General features: G+C 48.4%; 1 protein-coding gene and 1 long non-coding RNA gene across 2 annotated transcripts; both read left to right on the forward strand.

Moving 5' to 3' along the window:
- Positions 1-1,850: 1,850 nt before the first annotated feature.
- PCYOX1 (prenylcysteine oxidase 1) lies at positions 1,851-20,948 on the forward strand. The gene is made up of 6 exons (XM_025470902.3): positions 1,851-2,039; positions 3,036-3,242; positions 4,507-4,681; positions 16,388-16,599; positions 16,856-17,008; positions 17,599-20,948. Exons 1-6 carry the CDS (start codon positions 1,928-1,930, stop codon positions 18,255-18,257), a joined length of 1,518 nt encoding a protein of 505 aa, XP_025326687.1. The 5' UTR covers positions 1,851-1,927; the 3' UTR covers positions 18,258-20,948.
- LOC125755975 (uncharacterized) lies at positions 4,688-7,481 on the forward strand. Its single transcript, XR_007413665.1, has 2 exons — positions 4,688-5,246; positions 5,460-7,481. It is a non-coding gene; the product is annotated as an uncharacterized LOC125755975 (long non-coding RNA).
- Positions 20,949-21,198: the final 250 nt, after the last annotated feature.

The raw sequence follows: 21,198 nt of genomic DNA on the forward strand, positions 1-21,198 counted from the left end.
ATCTACACTGTTCTTCATGTTCACATACGGGTTTTCTGTTTTGTTTTGTTTCTTTGGCGGGGGGGAGGGTGGAAGTGGGGTATGGTACTTGCAGAATGGGATCTTACGATGCTCATCACTCAGCCACTAGGTTTTCTCACCTAAGGATACCAGGATAGTGTTGTGCCCAAGATTGCGAATCCGAGAAACCACCGAGGAGCCGACACTGATGCAAACACATGAGGGTTGATTTACAAGCTCGAGCTTGGGTCCAAGTGCACCCCACACAGCAGAGCAGGGACTTGGACCTGGAGACTAAGAGGCCTAGCAGCTTTATAGGGGCCAGTGGCCCATGGGATACGCAGATAGTTGCACAGTCATGTCGGTCCACATGCAGGTGGCGGATTGGATGACACCTTACCCTATAGCATCCATTTGAGCTGGCCTATTACTTTGGTCAGAATAGGCTTGCAGTTTTGGCGGGCACAAGGCAGGGTTGCATGGTTATGAGCTGATTTCCGATTAGGGTGTGCCCAAAAGCTTGACTAGGGTGGGGCAGCACCTTAAGCCATAAGCAGGTCATGTGGGGGTCATAGGGGAGGTGGCAGGTGTAGCACAAAATGGAATCAGTCCTGCTCTGCTTGTCCAGGGCTAGGGGATTTTTATTAAATTTCCTGGGTCCCACAGATAGATCCCACATTCTATTTCATGTTTGCCTAATGTTCTGCTGTGTGATGCGGGCACCTTACGTTTATCCGTATCTGCCACTACTTTTCACCTGGGGCCACCCGTCAATGGTCGCCCTCATTTTCCCTTTTGCCGATCGCGCTTCACCCACTCATCTTCCCTGGTCACCCGGCAAGGGCCTGAGCTGTGTGCGATCTCCCCCGGCGGGAGATGGAAGGGTCAGCGGGGGCGCCAGTGAGGAGCGAGGCTTCACCTGAATACCCGGGGGCGGGGGGGCGGGGGGGGGGAGCAGGGAGCCTCCGCCTCCGCCTCCGCCTCCGCCTCCGCCTCTGGTGGGTCCCTAAGTAGCGCGCGCTTCGGGGCGGGACGGGCTTGGGGGCCCAGTGGCCCGGCTCGGCGCTGGGGTGCGCGGTGCGGGGCTGCGGGGTGCTGGGGTGCCGGGGTGTGGGGGTACCCGGTGGTGGGGTGAGGGGCTGTTGGGGTGCGGATGTGCAGAGGTGTTGGGAGTGAGAGGGTGCTGGGTGCCGGGTGCGGGTGTGTGAGGCTGTTGGGTGCGGGTGCCGGGGGCCGCGCCGGCTGAGGGAGGACTTGGGCGGGGCCCGGTGCTGGACCCGGGGGCGGACCTGGGCGGGCCTTGGGGGCGTGGCCCACCGAGAGGACCTGGGCGGGCCTCGGGGCGGGGGCTGCAGGGGCCTGGGCGGAGCCTGTCAGGGGCGGGGCCTATCGGGGGCGGGGCCTGCCGGGAGGACCTGGGCGGACCTCGGGGGCGGGGCCTGCAGGGGCCTGGGCGGGGCCTGCCAGGGGCGGGGCCTATCGGGGGCGAGGCCTGCCGGACGGACCGGGGCGGGCCTGGGGGGCGGGGCCTGTCGGGGGCGGGGCCTGCCGGGAGGACCTGGGCGGGCCTCGGGGCGGGGCCTGTCGGGCGGACCTGGGCGGGGCCTCGGGGCGGGGCCTGGCGGAGGCGGGGCCTGTCGGGGCGGACCTAGGCGGGCCTCGGGGCGGGGCCTATCGGGGGCGGGGCCTGCCGGGAGGACCGAGGCGGGGCCTGTTAGGGCGGACCTGGGCGGGCCTCGGGGCGGGGCCTGTCGGGCGGACCTGGGCGGGGCCTCGGGGCGGGGCCTGGCGGGGGCGGGGCCTGTCGGGCGGACCTGGGCGGGGCCTCGGGGCGGGGCCTGGCGGGGCGGGGCGTGCGGAGCGCGCAGACTCGCGGCTGCGGGCGGAGCGTGGGGCGCCGCTGGCCGACCGCCGCGCTCCGGGAGCCATGGGGCTCACAGCTGGGGCGCTCGTCTGGTCGCCCGTGGGGCTGTGGCTGCTGCTGTGCAGCTGGGGGTGCCCCGGGAGCGCCGAGCTGCGGGCGCCGCCGGAGAAGATCGGTAGGGGGGCCGGGGGCGGCGCGGAAGGGGTGCGGGAGCGCGCGGGCACCAGGCCCGGCCGGGCGGCGCGCGGTGCCCTCCGCCTAGGTCACGGCCTCGGGGCGGCTGCGGGGCGGCTGCGGGTGCCTCGGGGGCCGCGCGTGCTCCTTGGGGGGGGCGCCTCGCTGTGCGGGTGACGGGCGCGCGGTCCCGGTGGGGGCTGCGCGGAGCCCCGCTCCCGGTCACCCCCGATCGCTTGGGTCGCCCCCCCGTCACCCCCCATCACCCCCGGTCGCCTCTGATCACTCCCGGTCGCCCCTGGTCACCCCCATCCCCCCCGTCGCCCCCCCGTGACCCCCCATCACCCCCGTCATCCCCCGATCGCCCCCCATCACCCCTCATCACCCCCCGTCACCCCCCGTCGCCCCCCATCACCCCCGTCGCCCCCGGTCACCCGGTCCGCGCTGCCGAGCTCGGCCTGCTCGCCCCGGGCCTGCCCCGGGGCCCCTGCACCGCGGAAAACAGACGCTCTCGAGTTTCGGTCCCGGCTTGGGCCGCGTTGGGCTCGCTCTTCCTAGTCCCCTCGAAGCTTTGTGTTGTGGGGCCGCGAGCGCATCCGTGGGGCCGAGACGGGACCAGTCTTGGCAAAAATGGCGGCCTCTGCCTGTAAGATGCGCGTGGAGGGCCCCCGCCTCCCCCGCCTCCCCCGCCTCCCCCGCCGGGGGCACGAAGGGTGACGGGGCCGGTGGCGCCTGCTCCGAGCCCTGCGGGGCCTCTGGGGACCTGCCCCCCCCCCCCCCCCCCGTCTGAGGTCAGTCTGTGCCTTAACGACCCCCGCGCCCGCCCCCAGCAGTGCCCGCGCTCCCGGTTCTTCCTTCAGCAGCTGCCCCCTCCGTCGGGCTCCCCTGCAGGGCTGAAGGGGCATCCAAGCACCGAGCCCCATCCGTTACCCAAAACCAAAACCCCGCAGAGCTGCGTAAGATGGAAAGAAACTTCCTTTTTTCCCCCCACCCATAGCGATTATTGGAGCTGGGATCGGTGGCACCTCAGCAGCCTATTATCTGCGGCAGAAATTTGGGAAAGACGTGAAGATCGATGTGTTCGAAAGAGGAGAGGTGGGAGGCCGCCTGGCCACAGTGACCGTGCGGGGGCAAGAATATGAGGCCGGAGGCTCTGTCATCCATCCTTTAAATCTGCACATGAAGCGGTTCGTCAAGGACCTGGGTATGTAATGTCCTAGAGCCAGGCAGCTTTCTGTGTGACCCTCCCTGGAAGGTTCATCAGATAGGGAACCGAAAGTTCTGTTGATTGTCGTTTTTGCAGGGAAGGTGGTAAAACTGTCTTCCCCACTGCTGCTAGCCGATTAGATTAGCACAAGCTCAGTTAGGAGCCGCTGTCTCGGAGCCACTTGGTAACGGGACGCTGGCTATCTGTAGCTTCAGTTATCTGGAATTACAGTCGTGGGGCCGCGGTGGGGGTGGTTGCTGTTCTTAGTTCTCGGACCTCTGGGTTCATGTTGAAGAAGCAAAGAATGCTGTGACTTTGCAGAAACCTTGCGTGCTCGTTTTACAGCTGGGAAACTGAGGCCCAGAGGCTTCCGTGTCTGGCATAAAGTCCCTGGCACAGGTGCGGGTGCAGACGTGTACTCCTGTGTGCACACGTCTGCACCCACACTTGTGCCTGGAACCTGGGCCACCTGACTGCTTCCCTGCCAGCACAGGAGCTGGGCAGGCTGTGGGGGAAGTCGGGCAGGCCTCTGCAGGCCCTTTGCTCAGGAAATATGGTATAATTTTTGCCTCCTTCCAGTTATCTGAAATGAGCAAAATAGGTTTCGCACAGGAATGGGGGTGCCTCCTTTCCCTTTGCTGCCTCCACATCTCATGGATGCTTCCTGGGCCTCTTTCCTCCATGAGGGCCACTGGATGCCAGGAACAGTTTGTGCAGCAGATATTCACATCTGACGTTTCTGTTTTTTTGTTTTATTCTTTTCCAAGATTTTTTATTTATTTATTCATGAGAGACACAGAGAGACAGAGAGGCAGAGCAGAGGCAGAGGAAGAAGCAGGCTCCACGCAGGGAGCCCGACGTGGGACTCGATCCCGGGTCTCCAGGATCAGGGCCTGGGCTGAAGGCGGCACTAAACCGCTGAGCCACCCGGGCTGCCCTGTTTTGTTCTTTTAAGTTGAATTCAGTTGGTATTCTGACCTTTTCCTTGGACTTTTTAGTCTTTTTCAAATAAAAATAGCCAGTCTGATTTTGATATATCTGCATGACCATCTGACCAGTCTTTTAGAGATCTGCTTTAGGACGGTATAGTGAATGAATACTGTGTTACACACTGTTCTAAAGATAGAGCTTTAACAGAGCTGGGGGAAGCCCGGAATTCACACACTCTATAGAGGGCCTGTCCTGGCTTAGATGACACTTTCTTTCATTTGCTCGACAGAGAAACCACTGAGTTTAGCTAACCCTTTCTCTGTCTCTGCAGGTCTGTCTACTGTCCAGAGCTCTGGCGGCCTACTGGGGGTGTATAATGGAGAGACTCTGGTGTTTGAGGAGAGCAGCTGGTTTATAATGAACATGATTAAACTAATTTGGCACTATGGATTTCAGTCCCTCCGGATGCACATGTGGGTAGAAGATATATTGGACAAGTTTATGAGGTAATTTCTCCCCCTTCCGTTTACCCTACGATCTTTCGGTTAGATGATCTTTAGGAATTTTAGTTTCTTGAAACAGTTCTCTACCTAATTGTAAGGCCTGTTTGTCAGATTGTTCGGTAAATGGTTTGCATAAAATAAGCAGACCGTTTATCCACTTGAAAATTGAAAGAGTACTTAATTTTTGCTCTTGAAAATGTATTTTGCGGTTTATTTAGTTTTTGCCACACACACTTAAATGCTCTACAAGTGTTAACTCCTTCACTTCTTAAGACAGCTCTCTCAGGCACTGTTAGTAGCTTCTTACAGATGTAGAAGGTGGAGGCGTAGACATTTCAACTGTGCAAGAACACTCACCTTGTAAGTGGTGGAGCTGGACTTCCCACTCTAGAGCATGCTGGCTCTACAGTTCTCTCTTTCTCTCTCTTTTTAAAGATTTTATTTATTTATTTGGGATAGCACGAGTGGGCGCAGCAGTGGGAGAGGGAGAGAAGCAGACTCCCCGCTGAGCAGGTTGTCTCACAAGGGGCTCGAACCCAGGACCCCGGGATCATGACCTGAGCTGAAGGTAGACACTTTTTTTTTTTTTTTTTTTTTTTTAAATTTTTATTTATTTATGATAGTCACACAGAGAGAGAGAGAGAGGCAGAGACACAGGCAGAGGGAGAAGCAGGCTCCATGCACCAGGAGCCCGACGTGGGATTCGATCCCGGGTCTTCAGGATCACGCCCTGGGCCAAAGGCAGGCGCCAAACCACGGCGCCACCCAGGGATCCCTGAAGGTAGACACTTAACTGACTGAACCACCCAGGCGCCCCCAGAGTTCTCACTCTTAATCTCTGCACCGAGCTGGTGCTGTTTAGGTGAATGATGTCATGTGTATAGGAGCTCGTAGAAAGGATCATAAGACTTAGAGATAAGATATTTTATTTAATTTAGTGAATTGTGACATGATGTTTAATTGTGACCTGATGTTTCAGCGAGCCAGTAGCCTGAGGCAGAGTATCAGTTCTGTGCCCCAGGAATTTAAACCGAGGTACTGGGGGATCCCTGGGTGGTGCAGCGGTTTAGCGCCTGCCTTTGGCCCGGGGCGCGATCCTGGAGACCTGGGATCAAATCCCACATCGGGCTCCTGGTGCATGGAGCCTGCTTCTCCCTCTGCCTGTGTCTCTGCCTCTCTCTCTCTCTCTCTGTGACTATCATAAATAAATAAAAATTAAAAAAAAATTTAAACCGAGGTACTAAATTCCAGCACCGTTCCAGTTAGTAAGAATACAGGTGCCACTTTTTCTTCTTTGTTTTTCTGTATTTTCAAATTTTTCTGTGTGTGTTGCTATGGTAATTGGGAAAAATAACATAAAATAACAAGTCTAGCTTTGGAAGATGCAGGCTTTTTTTTTTTTAAGGCTATTGGCATGTGCTAATTTTTATGCTGGTTTACAGTTTTAGATGCTGGAGAAATTGAATTTGTAAGTGCTAATGATATTTCATTTACTGTGAGTTTCTATGTAGTAAAATAATTGTTAAAAAGGTAAAATTCTATGTCCTATGTGACCACATATTGACAAGGACAGATATAAGGATTGAGGAGGATAAATATAGTCTAGTTTTTGTGACTTATGGTAATTTGGGATTTCTCTTTTTAAACATCCTTGTTAGGTCAGTTCCTCAAACACTTTCCCAGTGGGCACATTAAAGTCAGCTACAGTACAGATTGTTTTAGTCATTCATTCATTTTTTCATTTATTAAATATTGACTGACTGTTAGGGGCCAGGCACTATTCTGGGTCCTGAGGATGTAGAATCTAGAATATATATGTCCCTGTACTCAAAGAATATACATTCTTATAGACAAGCAATAAACCAATAACTAAGAAATATGTAGAATTTGCTTAGATATAGCCAGTCACTTTGTCAAGAAGGTAGGTGGCATGTAGCTGCATGCTCAGCAGGAAAATCAGGTTCAGATGGCATCAGATACAGCCCTGCGTGTGTGTAAGTTTTATTACCAGTAGCTTGCCTGACATGTAGAGAATTGCCCTGTGAGAGATTAAAAAATTACTTTTCAAGTGATTTTTGGATATTGTAGAACTGTGAAAAATATGTAGGGATGGGATACAGATTCTTCTTCTTCTTCTTTTTTTTTTTTTTTCAGTAAACTCTATGCCCAATGTGGGGCTTGGACTCTTGACCCCAGAGATTTAAGAGTCACATGCTCTATGGACTGAGCCAGTCAGGTGCCCCAGGATTATACTATTTTTTATTTTAAAGTTTATATTTTTAGTAATCTCTACGCCCAGTGTGGGGCTTGAACTCACAACCCTGAGATCAAGTGTCACATATTCTTCTGACTGAATCAGTCAAGTGCCCCCATTTTTGATTTTAGAAAACAGTTCCTCTACTTTATGGGATTATTGCCTCCCTTTGGTCTGTCTTTGATATTTGATTATACAGCATGGATCCTTATATGGTTCAAAGGGCCACACACCCTACATTTCTGTTTCAATAAATCAAGAACATACAACTCTTATTTTGATAATTTTATCAGATCCTATGAGAAAGTTGGAGAGAATGCTGGTATTGAGCCAGCTTGTGCCAGTGGTTAAAGTAGTTAAGTACTGCTGGACGAGGGACGTAGCTGTTGCCCTGTGTGACGCCATCCTCCCTTTCTGCCTCCTCTCCAAACCCCCTCCCCTGCCCCCTGTAGGGAATCTTGGCTCAGTTCCAGTGCTGTCATCCGTCTACTTTCTGTTTAATGCTGTACCAACTGTTAAATAAATAAATAAATGACTCTTGAGTAATAAGGGGGGTTGGAGTGCTAATCCCTGCATAGTTGAAAATCTGTGTATAACTTTGACTCCTTCAAGACTTAACTGCTCATAGCCTGCTGTTGACAGGAAGACTTACTAAGAACATACACAGTGAAGGAACACATGTTTTGTATGTTTATTTTTATTTTTAAATTAAAAATTTTTTTTTGATAAAGATTTTATTTATTTATTCATGAGAGACACACAGAGAGAGGCAGAGACACAGGCAGAGGGAGAAGCAGGCTCCACGCAGGGAGCCTGATGCAGGACTCGATCCCAGGACCCTGGGATCACTCCCTGAGCTGAAGGCAGATGCTCAACCGCTGCGCCCCCCGGTATCCCACATGTTTTGTATGTTACGTCTCATTCTTACAGTAAAATAAGCGGGAGAGGAGAAAATGTTATTAAGAAAATTATAAGGAAGAGAAAATACAATTGTGGTCCTCCACTGTATTTATCTGAAAACAAAAACAAAACCAGAACCTACTTGTAAATGGACCTGTGCAGCTCAAACCTGGGTTATTCAAGGGTCAGCTCTGTTGGTAATATCACCCCGTGTTGGAGATACTCTGGGGTGTTGCAGAAATCAGAACTGGGAACTACAGAGGCTGCCAAAGAGCAGTCTGGACCAACAGATTCCCCTGCATTTCAGTAAAGCAGTAGTTCTCAACCCTGGCTGCACATTGGAATCACGTGGGAATCTTTTTTTTTTTTTTAAGATTTTATTTATTTTAGAGAGAGAGAGAGAGAGAGAGCGAGCCCATGCACGTCTGCATGCACGTGGGGTAGGCAGAGGGAGATAATCTCAAGCAGATGCCCCGCGGAGTGCACAGCCCGTTACTGGGCTCAGTCTCACAACCTCAAGATCATGACCTGAGCTGAAACCAAGACCTTGACACTCCCCTGAGTGAGCCACCCAGGCGCAGTGGGATGACTTCTGGTTATTTAGATGGGCCCAGTGTCATCAGAAGAGTCCTTACAGGAGGGGGGTGGAAGGATAGAATGAGTAGTAGGAAATGTGAGGATGGAAGCAGGAGGTTGGGGGGATGCTAGGAAGGTGCCACAGGTCAAGGAATGCAGGTGATTTATAAAAACTGAAAAAGGCAAGAAAATGGATTCTTCCTCGAGCTTCCAGAAGGACCAGCCTTGCTGACACCTTGACTCTACGACCCAGTGAGATTGACTTTGGTTTTCCAACCTGCAGGCCCATGAGATAATACATTTGTGTTGTTTACGCCCCTTAGTTTGTGGTAATTCGTTACAGTAGCAACTGGAAGCTAATGTACCTCCTGATTCACCTCCCTGCTTTGGCCCGTGTGCCACCACTGTCTGTTTTCAGCCTGGCAGCCAAAGAGGTGTTTTTAAAATCTGTGAGTCATCATTACTTGTCTGCTCAGAAACTTTCAGTGGCAAAATAGAAGCACCCTACGAGCCAGCCATTGCACTACGAGGTATTTATCCAAAGGATACAACAGTGCTGGTTCCGAGGGGCACCTGCACCTACTAATAGCAGCACTGTCAGCAATAGGCACATCATGGGGAGAGCCCCAACGTCCATCAACAGGTGAATGGATAAAGATGTGGGGGTGTGTGTATGTATGTATCCTCTATCTCTCTGTCTATGTAGTGGAATGTTACTCAGACATCAAAAAAATGAAATATAGCCACTTGCAGCAATGTGGATGGAACTAGAATGTATTCTACTAACTGAAATAAGAAAAGACAAATATCATGATTCCACTCGTAGAATTTAAGAAACAAAACAGATGAATATAGGGGAGAGAAAGGAAAAATAAAATGAGATAAAAAGAGCGGGAGGCAAACCATAAGAGGCTTTATAGTTAACAGAACAAACTGAGGGGTGCTGGTGGGAGGTGAATGGGGGGATGACGTAAGTGGGTGATGCGTATTAAAGAGGGCAATTACTGGGACGAGCACCGAGGTAGTCATATGTAAGTGATGAGTCACTAAATTGTCCTGAAACCAATACTACACTATATGTTAACTAACTTGAAATTAAATTAGAAAAGTGAACTTTCAGTGGCCCTCGATTTCATGCGGAGTAACAGCCAAAATCTGCACAGTGGCGTGGAAGACCTGACAGGACATAGGTAATCCTATCTCCTGATTCTTTATTTCCTCTTTATTAGGGGCCGGATGACGCCCCACCCCCTTCACGTGTTGAAGCCCTAACCCCCTGTACCTCAGAGTGACTGCATTTGGAGATGGGGTTTTTAATGAGGCGATTAAGTTACAGTGAGGCCTTTAGGGTGGGCCCTGATGGATGTGGCCGGCGGCCTTATAAGAATAAGAGAAGAACCCAGAGGAGACACCAGGGACGTGGGGGATGTGAGAAGGATCCCGGGGGGACACGACGGCCAGGTGGCCACGATACGCCAAGGGGAGGGGACGGGGTCGGGACCACAGGGCCCCGGTGCTGGGATTCCAGCCCCCCGCGGCGGGGAGGCCTTCCTGTTGCTGCGCCGCGTTCCCAGCCCGGCCACTGGCCGCCCGTCCGCTCGCCGTGCCCCGTGTTGTGGGGGGCGTGGGAACCCCCTTCGCCCCCAGTTAGGCGGCGCTCCCGGCGGGGCTGCCGGCTCGGTGTGGGCAGGTGCGCGGGTTAGAGCTGATAGGACCTCCCCACGCCCAACCCTCCTCGGGTCGGTCCTGTCCTTCTTTGCCCCTGGTAGCAGCTGGTGTCTTCACGGCGCGCTCCCTGGTACTCGAGCGGCCAGATGTCGTCCGGTTGCTGTGTGTGTCGCGGATCTTTTTCCGTCTTTTTGCTTTCAACCGATTTCCATCTGATCTGAAGTGTATTTCTTTTTTTTTTTTTAAAGATTTTATTTATTCATGAGAGACACACAGAGGGGCACAGACCCAGGCAGAGGGAGAAGCAGGGGGAGCCCGACCGTGGGACTCGATCCAGGGACCCCGGGGTCATGCCCTGGGCCGAAGGCGGGCGCTGAACCGCTGGGCCACCGGGCGTCCCTCTTTAAGCATCTAAAGCACATGTACATGTGCATGTTTTTTTTTGGCTAAGTTTACTCCTCCATGTTGTATTCTTTTTTTTTTTTTTAAGTTTTATTTATTTATGATAGTCACAGAGAGAGAGAGAGAGAGAGAGAGAGAGAAAGGCAGAGACACAGGCAGAGGGAGAAGCAAGCTCCATGCAGGGAGCCCGACGTGGGATTCGATCCCGGGTCTCCAGGATCGCGCCCTGGGCCAAAGGCAGGCGCCAAACCGCTGCGCCACCCAGGGATCCCCATGTGGTATTCTTCTTGATGCTATTTTAATGGGATGATTTTTGTAATTTCCTTATCATATTGTTCATTGTTAGCATGCACTGCCTTTTCAAAAAAAATTGTGATATAATTGAGATAATATCATGTCTTTAAGGTGTAGGATGGATTGATTTGATACATTTATATATTGCAGTAAGATCACTACTGTAGCTAGTTAACATGTCTTCATTGTCACATAGTTATTTCTTTTATGATGTGAGAACATCTAAGATCTAGTCTCTTCGGTGCTTGTTTGGTGCTTGTTTGGATTGTGGGTAGTGCATGTGACTCTTGATCTCAGGGTTCTGAGTCTGAGTCCCGTGTTGGGTGTAGAGATTACTTAAAAATAAAATTTTACTTAGGGGGAATCCCTGGGTGGCCCAGCGGTTTAGTGCCTGCCTTTGGCCCAGGGCGCGATCCTGGAGTCCTGGGATCGAGTCTTGCGTCAGGCTCCTGGCATGGAGCCTGCTTCTCTCTCTGCCTGTGTCTACCTCTCTCTCTCTCTATGTCTATCATGAATAGATAAATAAATTAAAAAAAAAAATCTTAGGGGTGCCTGGGTGGCTCAGTTGGTTAAGCATCTGATTTTGGCTTAGGTCATGACCTCGGGGTTGTGAGATGAACACCCTCATCAGGCTCCACAGTAGGTATGGAGCCTGCTTAGGATTCTCTCTCTCCTCTGTGTGCCCCGTCTCCCCCCTAAAATAAAATGTTAAAAAAGTCTTAAAAAAGGATCTAGTCTTTTTTTTTTTTTAAGATTTTTTATTATTTATTTAAATACACAGAAAGGAGAGATGGGGGGGGGGCAGTAACACAGGCAGAGGGAGAAGCAGACTCCATGCAGGGAGCCTGACGTTGGACTCGATCCTGGATCTTCAGGATCACACCCTGGGCTGAAGGCGGCGCTAAACTGCTGAGCCACCCGGGCTGCCCAAAAGGATCTAGTCTTTTAGCAACTTTGAAAATATATTATTGTTGGCTATAATCACTGTGCTGTGAATTAGATCTCCAGAACACATCTTCTAATTGCTGCCTTCTTTTGATTTTTAAAAATTCATTTATTTCAGAGAGAGGGAGAGTGCATGTGTGCACACACGTGTGTGTGGGAGAGTTTGAGCATAAGTTGGCAGGGGTGGGGGGCAGAGAGAGAGAATCTTCAAGCAGACTCTCTGCTGAGCAGGGAGCCTGACTCAGGGCTCCATCCCATGACCCATGAGATCATGACCTGAGCTGAAATCTGAGTCAGACACTCAACTGACTGAGCCAACCAGGCGCCCCTACCTTCTTTTGTTTTAAAGATGTATTTTCAGGTGCACCTGAGTGGCTCAGTGGTTCGGCATCTATCTTCAGCCTAGGGCATGATCCTGGAGAGCCAGGATCGAGTCCCACATCCGGCTCCCTGCATGGAGCCTGCTTCTCCCTCTGCCTGGGTCTCTGCCCCTCTATCTCTCTGTGTCTCTCATGAATAAATAAGTAAATTAATTAATTAATTAAATCTTAAAATTTTTTTTTAAAAAAATGATCCTGGAGACCCGGGGTCCTCCAGGATCACGCCCTGGGCCAAAGGCAGGTGCCAAACTGCTGTGCCACCCAGGGATCCCATTAGTTTTCTAATTACTGTATTATGCACTTGTCTTTTAAGTAAGATAGGAGAAAAGAACGGTAAACATACATACCTTTATATTTTCTGATGCAGTTACTTTTACCAGTGTTCTTCATTTCCCGATGATGATTTGAGTTTCTGTCTAGCGTATTTCAGCCTGAAGGTCTTTCTCTAAACTAATTTCTTTGAGAGAAGGCCTAGCAGTATTGGATTTTGTGTTTTTGTTTATCTGGAATTATTTTAATCTCTCTTCATTTTTGAAGGATAGTTTTGCTGGATATAGAACACTTGGTTGATAGACTTTTCTTTCAGCATTTTGAATATGTCATCCACTACATTCCGCCTTTATGGTTTCTGAGTAGTCATCTGCTGTTAATCTTATTAAAGTTCCCTTTTTCTGGATTAGTTACTTTTGTCTTGTTGCTTTCAGTATTCTATATCTTTCCAGTCTATTATATATTTGGGTGTGAATCTTTTAAATTTATCCTGCTTAGATTTAGCTTCCTGGACATGCAGGTTAATGTTTTCTTTCAAATGTAGGAAGTTTGGCCAGATTTGAAGTTTCTAGAAGTTTGGCCATTATTTCTTCAAGTATTTTTTTGTCCACCCCACCCTTTTTACCTGCCTCTCCTTCTACATTCCCATTATGTGTATGTGGATATGCTTTATATTGTCCCACAGTTCTCTGATACTCTGCTCATTTTTATCTATTTTCTTTGTTTCTCAGAGTGTATAATTTCAGTTTATGTGTATCTTTAAGTTCATTGATTTTTCTATTTCAAATCTGCTATGGAGCCCCTCTAGGAAATTTTCAATTTCAGATATGATACTTTTCAACTCTAGAATTTAAAAAAATAGTTCGAGTCTTGATATTTGGGGAGACATTGTTCACAAACTTGCTCTAGTACTTTATCATTATTATTTTTAAAGATTTTATTTATTTACTCATGAGAGACACAAAGAGAGAGGCAGAGACACAGGCAGAGGCAGAAGCAGGCTCCATGCAGGGACCTGGATCCCAGGACTCCGGGATCACGCCCTGCGCTGGAGGCAGACGCTCCACCACTGAGCCACGCAGGCGCCCCAGTAGCTGTGATTTTAAATTGCCAGTGATTATTTTGGGACAGATGCCCTGGGGATGGGCTGTTTGTAGGGAGCAAGCTCTTAATCAGGTCTGTAGAGACAAGCCCCAAGGGTAGAGCTATTCAGTGAGCTGCCAGCTAGGTCCAATGGCACTTCCCTGGGGTGGGCACTGGAGGATCCGCAGACCTGTCCTAACCTCTCCGGTGGCTGCCAGGTTGCGGGCTTCACAGGTGTTAACGGTTGCAAGTGCTGGTTTGGAAGGCTACCTTGCTGGCAAGTGGGGACGGGGATAAGGTGTAGGTTAAGATGCCACAGGGCTCATTGTTCCTACTGAGATTCAGCCATTTCTCTGGAGAAAATACTCCTGGGATTTTGACAAGTCTTTGGCTTATTTTCAGTGTTGCGAAAGTTGATGTTGACTTTTGCCAGTGTTCCTTGCTCCACTCTTCCAGAAGTGTTTCATGTCTCACTGCCCGCCCCCCCATCTGACTGTGCCTCCTCCTGCTGTCCTGGATCTGCGTGAGCTGCACTGGCCTCATGGTTCTCTGAGCACACCAAGCCTGCTTTGTCGTCAGGTTCTTGCACTGCTCTTACCTCTATCTGAAATATTGTCTCCTCTGGATACTGCAGCGCTCACCTCCTTCAGGTCTCTGCCCTGATGTTCTCTTCTTAGTGAGGCCTTCTTTGACCATTCTGTTTTTGGGGGCCATCTTATTTAGAGTTGAGACTCTGGCAACTCTAAGCTTTCTCAGGCTTTTTTATTTTCTCCTTAACATTTATTATCCTCTAAACTTCTAAATAATTTACTCACATTAATTTTTTTACTACCTGTTTCCCCAACTAGAACACTAGCTCCATCAGGGATTTTTTTCTCTGTTGTGTTGACCTCTGTATCGTTGGCACCTGGAATACCTGGCTCACAGTTCATGCTCCATAAATATTTGTTTAAGGAATAAATGTTAACGGTTATCCAAATGTAGTTTAAAAAGAAAAAAAAAAAAAAAAAAGGTGCCTGGGTGGCTCAGTCAGTTGTGTCTGCCTTTGGCTCCAGTCCTGATCCTGTCCGATCCGCAGTCCTGAGCTGGAGCCCCCTCTGCAGCAGCCCTCCCTGCTCAGTGGGGAGACTGCTTTCCCTCCTCCTCCACCCCTCCCCCTCGTTGCTTGTGGTCTCATTCACTCTCCTTGTCTCTGTCAAATAAATAAAATCTTTTAAAAAATTAGAAAAAAAAGGGCTGGAAAGCAGCTTGATTCATAGAAATACACATCTAGCTTTTTTTTTCTTTACACATCTAGCTTTTTAGCAAATATGTACTAACGCAACTAGTATTGTAAAACAGCTGCAGTGCTCACTGTTCCTACGGCCTCCGTTGTCTCAGGTTTAGGAGGCCTTTGCTGGAGGCTTGAGTGGGGCAGGGTCGCAGGCAGGAGGTGGCGCGGACTCGTTTCTCGGATACGCTGTATGTCACTTAATTGGCTACTGTTTTGTCTTGCTGACCATTAGCCAAAGGTCAGTCTATGTTTTATGAGATATTCAGTCTGTTTCCTAAAGAACTCAGTGTTGTTGTTCTCTGCTTTTTAAAACTCCCGAGGGACTAAAAACCATTTGATGTGGTTGAAGGAGTTATTTTAGTTTCTCAGTTTGGGCACTGATATGTTTTCCCCACAAAAATGTATTCAGTACTTTGGATACTGCACTGTTAGTAGGTAATACTGAAGCGGCTGTGGCACTGTCCCTGCTCAAAATTACAACCGGGAGAGAAGAAAGTTGGTGTAACCCAACCCCCCCCCCCCATCACTGATACAGATCCGTCTCTGGCATTATTTTTTTCTTTGCTTCATATACTGACCTGCGTATGTGCCTTATTACCTGTGACCAACGGCAAGCACGTGGAGGGAAAGGAGTCATATTGTTCTCAATTTTTTTTATCACTTGCAACTTGAAAAATTACATATTGAATTACTGCATGGATATTTCTTTAAGTCCATGAAGTTCAGGAAAATGTCAGGTGGTATTTTCTAAAAATTAAGCAATAGTTGGGCAACTTTGCAGGGGAAGTGGGGCTCAAGCTCCAAGTGTATTGTAGCTGGAGAGGAGGTGGTGCAGCGTGGGGGAGCCATGCGCAGCATGTTCAGGGGTCAGTGAGTGGGTCAGGCGTGTTCACGTGGAGGGTGGGTGTGTGGTTGAGGCCGGGGGGCAGCTGGTGCTGGAGACTTGTACTTGTCACGGGGCTTTTGGGCCCTCTTACTTGTTTCTCTATTTGTAGTTAAAGCAGAGGAGTTAGACTTGAGTTAGACTCTAAAATTCCCTGAAGGTCAGGAGTTTATGTAGTAAGCAGCAATAAGTTGTTTTTGTATAACTCAGTAAAGACTAGAGATGTATTTTAGGGTTTCTGGGAGACTCATAAATGTCTAAAAAGAAAAGAAACTGGAGAGAGGTAGATCAGTTATTCATCTGAGTTGTTTGAATATAAATCCTGAGTTAAGATCTGGGAAATGAGAGTGAAGTAGCAAGAGAGATGTTGGGAAGACTGGAAAGACTGCCAGTGTTTTCTTCTTTGGTGGGAGAAGCAGAAGTGAAAACATTGAAGTTTGAAATTAAATGAGCTGAGGGTGGCGTGTCGGATGCTAGGAGTGAACCGACCCCCCAGCCTACACTTCGGTTGGATGGGGGTGGGTGGGGAGGGCCTCGTCTGGTGGCAGGATACCTTAGACCTTAGACGTGCCTGACTGCTGCTGGGGGGAACACGCGGAATGAGAACAGGACGTAGGACACGGCGACTCCTTCAAGGTGAGGCGGTGACCTGTTGATGCAGAAGAGGCGGCAAGGGCGGGGGCCTGGGGGTGGGGGGCTCCGGGCCGGGGCAGCCCGAGGAGCCCGCCGCCGATTGCACGCCGAGTCTTGCTCGGGGCCTAGTGGCCGCTCTCTCCCACAGGATCTACCGCTACCAGTCCCACGACTACGCCTTCAGCAGCGTCGAGAGGCTGCTGCACTCCCTAGGCGGGGACGAGTTCCTGGGAATGCTTAACCGGACGCTCCTGGAAACGCTGCAGAAAGCAGGCTTCTCTGAGAAGTTCCTCGATGAGATTGTCGCGCCCGTCATGCGGGTCAATTACGGGCAAAGCATGAACATCAACGGCTTTGTGGGTAAGTCGAGGCCTGACTTGGGGCCAGGACGTGGGGACGTGTACCTGCTCTGACACCCCAGTCGGGTCTCACGTCGTGCCTGGGTGGGTCTGTGCCATTGCAGTGGGGGGAGGCCTTAGCCTCCAGAGATTTTGCCCCCAGGGGTGCTTGGCAATGTCTGGCAGCTTTGGAGCAGAGCTCCCCTAAGTTGGGAAGAGAACGGGCAGGAGACCTTTCCTCGAGTGAGAACTAAAACGCACTTTTCCCGGCCGGGCAGGCGCAGTGTCCATGTCCTGTGCGGATTCCGGCCTGTGGGCAGTGCAAGGTGGCAATAAGCTGGTTTGTTCAGGGCTCCTCCGGGCCTCCCGAAGCAACCTCATAGCTGGCTCAGTTCTGTACATAGAGGAGAAAACAAGGACCAAGCACACAGGTGAGCCTGAAATTTTGGTGTTCCTGATTTGCCCTCTGGAAAATCATTGCTCAGAGAGAAAAGCCACTCTCCTGTGGTCTCCCAGTTCCAAATGATGGGGTTACACAGATATTCCCAGATGTGCCAAGTACGGAAGCACGTCTCCCTCGATTTAAAAATAATCTCATTTTTGGGCAGCCCCGGGCCCAGCAGTTTAGCGCCGCCTTCAGCCCGGGGCCTGATCCTGGAGACCCGGGATCGAGTTCCCCATCGGGCTCCCTGCATGGAGCCTGCTTCTCCCTCTGCCTGTGTCTCTGCCTCTCTCTTTCTCTCTGTGTCTCTCACGAATAAATAAAATCTTTAAAAAAATAAAAATAAAAATAGTCTGATTCTTAAAAGTATCATTCCATATTTTGTACTTCTTGACAAGGTATTATTTCTCTTCCAGTAGAAAACTGGGCTCAATTTGGCAGTTATATTAAAAGGGTAAAACTTTTGAATCTTTAGAATTATCTAACTATCTTATACCTTATCAACTTATTAAGGTAATAAAATTATTTTGGGAAGGTGTATAGTATGCTAGAAATACTAAAATGTATGCTTTCCTCTAGGAAATCCTGCAAAGATGTATGAAGTCATCTACCAAAGTGGACCTGAGACCCGTTCAGACTTCTACGACATTGTCTTGGTGGCCACTCCATTGAATCGAAAAATGTCCAATATAACTTTCCTCAACTTTGATCCTCCAATTGAGGAATTCCATCAGTATTACCAACATATAGTGACAACTTTAATTAAGGGGCAGTTGAATTCAACTCTTTTTAGCTCTAGAGCCTTAGACAAATTCGATCTCAGTACAATCTTAACCACCGATAATTCAGATTTGTTCATTAACAGCATTGGGATTGTGTCCTCTGTAACAGAAAATGACAGTCCTCAACCATTAGGAGATAGGGGATACGTTTGGAAGATCTTTTCCCAAGAAATTCTCACTAAAGAACAAATACTAAAGCTCTTTTTGTCCTATGATTATGCCGTGAAGCAGCCATGGCTTGCGTATCCTCACTATAGGCCTCCAGAGAAATGCCCCTCCATCATTCTCCATGACAGACTTTACTACCTCAACGGCATCGAGTGCGCAGCGAGCGCCATGGAGATGAGTGCCATTGCGGCCCACAATGCCGCGCTGCTCGCCTATCACCGCTGGAATGGCCACACGGACATGATCGACCAGGAGGACTTATATGAGAAGCTCAAAACTGAGCTATGAGAGAACAGTCACCTTTCCCCCCTCCTGGTTCCAAATGGAGTGTCTCTAGCAAAAAAACACAATCTGAGCAGAGAGGATTTTTGAATCATGTTTTGCCATAAATTAGTCTGTTTAACAAAAGTAAACCCAGTGAGTTAGGAGGAAATACAAGTTTCTAATGAAGTGTGAAGGTGTTAACTACTCCATTTATGCCCTCTCCAAAATTTCTGGACTCTCTTAGTACCCATCACAGTATGGAGTCGCCTGGAGTTTGTTAAACATGTGGGTTCTCCAGCTCCTCTGGAGATTCTGATTTACTAGGTCTGGGGGGTGGGGGCCCTGGAATTTGAGTAAAACCTTAGAGCATTTAAAGCTGAGCACTTGAAGAATTTAGTGGGGGACTAGTTCACTTGTGCTTCACAGCGGTCAGTGACCTTCGTCACATGGTTAAGACTACTCTGGGAGCTGGTCATATGCCTGGCTTTAGTTAATTTATGCCTTTTTGTCAAAGTAGATGTGCCCATGCCAGAAGCCTTGACTTTCTGAATGTTCTTTTAATTGTTGATTTTGATTTTAATTTGATTTTATTAGGGGTGAGATTCGGAAGCCTTAGTAGTTTAACTTTGTCACACAAAAATCCCAAGTAAAATGAAAGCAAATACATAGGCGATTGATTTAAGAGATTGGCATTCTATCATCGAATCCTCACCTAGGGAGCTTTAACAATTATCGATAGACTACCCCCTCCCCCACCCTGCAACCAGAGATTCTGATTTAACGGACTGAGGATAGGACCTCAGCATTGTAGCTAAAAAGTCCCTAAGGTGCAACCTGGGTTGGGAATCACTGATGCGGGGGTTTAAGACATCTCCAAAGGGTTTTCAGTGCCTTAAAAGTCCCAGGAAACCTAATCCATTATCAAAGCAGATTCATTTTGTGAAGAAGGACTTCTCTTGACAAGACCTCTAGTAGTGATCTTGACAGTAAGCGCGGTCCGTCTGACAACAGGCAACTTGGATTATTCCAGAGCAGTGGACACTGGAGTACGAGACTCCGAATACCACACTTGATCAAATCCAGCAACTGTCCAAACTGTTAAATGCTTCTAAAACTAGCATTTGGGGTGAGAAAATGATTGCTGAAATCTTGTTTCTAAGGCAGTTCTCAACTTTGGCTGCAGACGGAATAACCTCTAATATCTTAAAGCTCAAGTGATTCTAACAGAACCAGTTCTGTATCAGATAAAGAGATCATGAATGGCTGTCCTTAGTCATTAGGACGACAGAACTTCTGAGTAAAAGCTCAGAAGTGAATTCTAAAAGTAACTGTAACAAAGTTAACACCTATTGTTGGAAAAGAAAAAGTCCTGTAAGATTATTGCAGTAGCTACTTTAGCAAGATGGTGTAAGAAAACACGGATTCTTAAAATGATTACTACAGTTGTGAATATTAATATGCTGATAAAACTGCCAAAAATACGTTTGATGTAAAGGCAGGGATTAAAATTACACTTTGTCAAAGGGTCAGCTTTTTAAAAATTTTATTCTTAACAAGTATGTTAAGAAGCAGTCACATTTTTCCTTTTGTGGTTTTAATGAGGACAATGTTGTAGAGAATGTAATACTGTGTTCTCTGTATGCTAAAGATTGGTAAATAAAAATTGGTAATGAAAATTTCTATCACTCACAGACTTTTGCAATGGGATAGATTATTTACTTACAATAACACCAATTTAAGATGTTGCCATTATATCAGACCTACTCTAAGCTTTTTTAAGTTTTCCATCAGGGCATGTGAAACAGCTTCAGGGCAAAACAGATGATCGGGCATAATAGATTTAATGGATACAGGATTAAAGATTTTTTTTTTATTGGAAGAAAATTACTATCAGAACCTGTTACTTCAGTAGACCACGCTATTCATCTTTGTACAGAAGAGACTGGTAAAAATTATGCAGGAGCTGACTGAAAACCAGTTCTACTCCAGTGGTTCTCCAACTTGGATATGCATCGGAATCACCTGGAGTGCTCTTAAAATACTGCTGGGCCTCACCCCAGAGTGTGCTTTCAGTGGGTTTGGAGTGGTAGATGGAAATATGCATCTCAGTATCTTAAATTCCTAGGTGATGGTCTAGGAACCGCACTTAGGAAAACTGGTTCTGTAACTTACTCTGTGGTTGCAAGAAATAACGCCAGTCGACACCAGTGAAGATTTAAAGAGCCGCCGGAGAAGAATGGAATAAAAATGTACTGGACTTGACATCCACTCTCCTCACTGTGATGACGTTGGTTTGATCCCTCCCTATTCTCTGGCTGTAAACACGTTCTCTGGACAGGAAAGGTTTTAGACACACATAAGCCATCCATTGTGTTGTTTTCCAAGTACCTTGCACGTTCACCTGTGTATACCTCGTTCTCTACAGTTTTAAAGTGGTTCAAGATTTCTGGCTTTCTTACCAGATCACAAAAAGTACAGGCATAAGCATTTGCTTTGTAGATTTCTTGAAGTTAGGCTTATGATACAACCATTTGTAATTTATCTTTCATCTGAGTTTGTGTGCCATAAAATGTGTGACCTAGGTGAAGTATTGTGGACAGCGTTACTACCCCGTATACTCCAAAGAACCAGAGTACACTGGAATGTTTTTTCTAGAGTTCTATTCTTGTATTCTAAATTCCCCATTTATGTTCAAAATAAACAACCGTGTTATTACTTCCTGTGTCTTTTCAATTGTACTGTACTCGGAATGTACATGTACTTGGATAGTCAGTACCTCAAAGCTACTACAAGGAGTTTTGAAAATTACAGTTAACGTTTCAGAAAAAAACCTTGTAGGTTTGCAGGTTAAAAGATGGAAAAAAGGTATCTTTTGCCATGCTTCATATTTAATCAGATTTTCCTATATTAATGCATAAAAGCCTTGGACCAAATCAGTCTCAACCAGGAACAGTTCATGTTAGAA

This window comes from Canis lupus, chromosome 10 (genome assembly GCF_003254725.2).
Source record: "Canis lupus dingo isolate Sandy chromosome 10, ASM325472v2, whole genome shotgun sequence".
Lineage (NCBI taxonomy): Eukaryota > Metazoa > Chordata > Mammalia > Carnivora > Canidae > Canis > Canis lupus.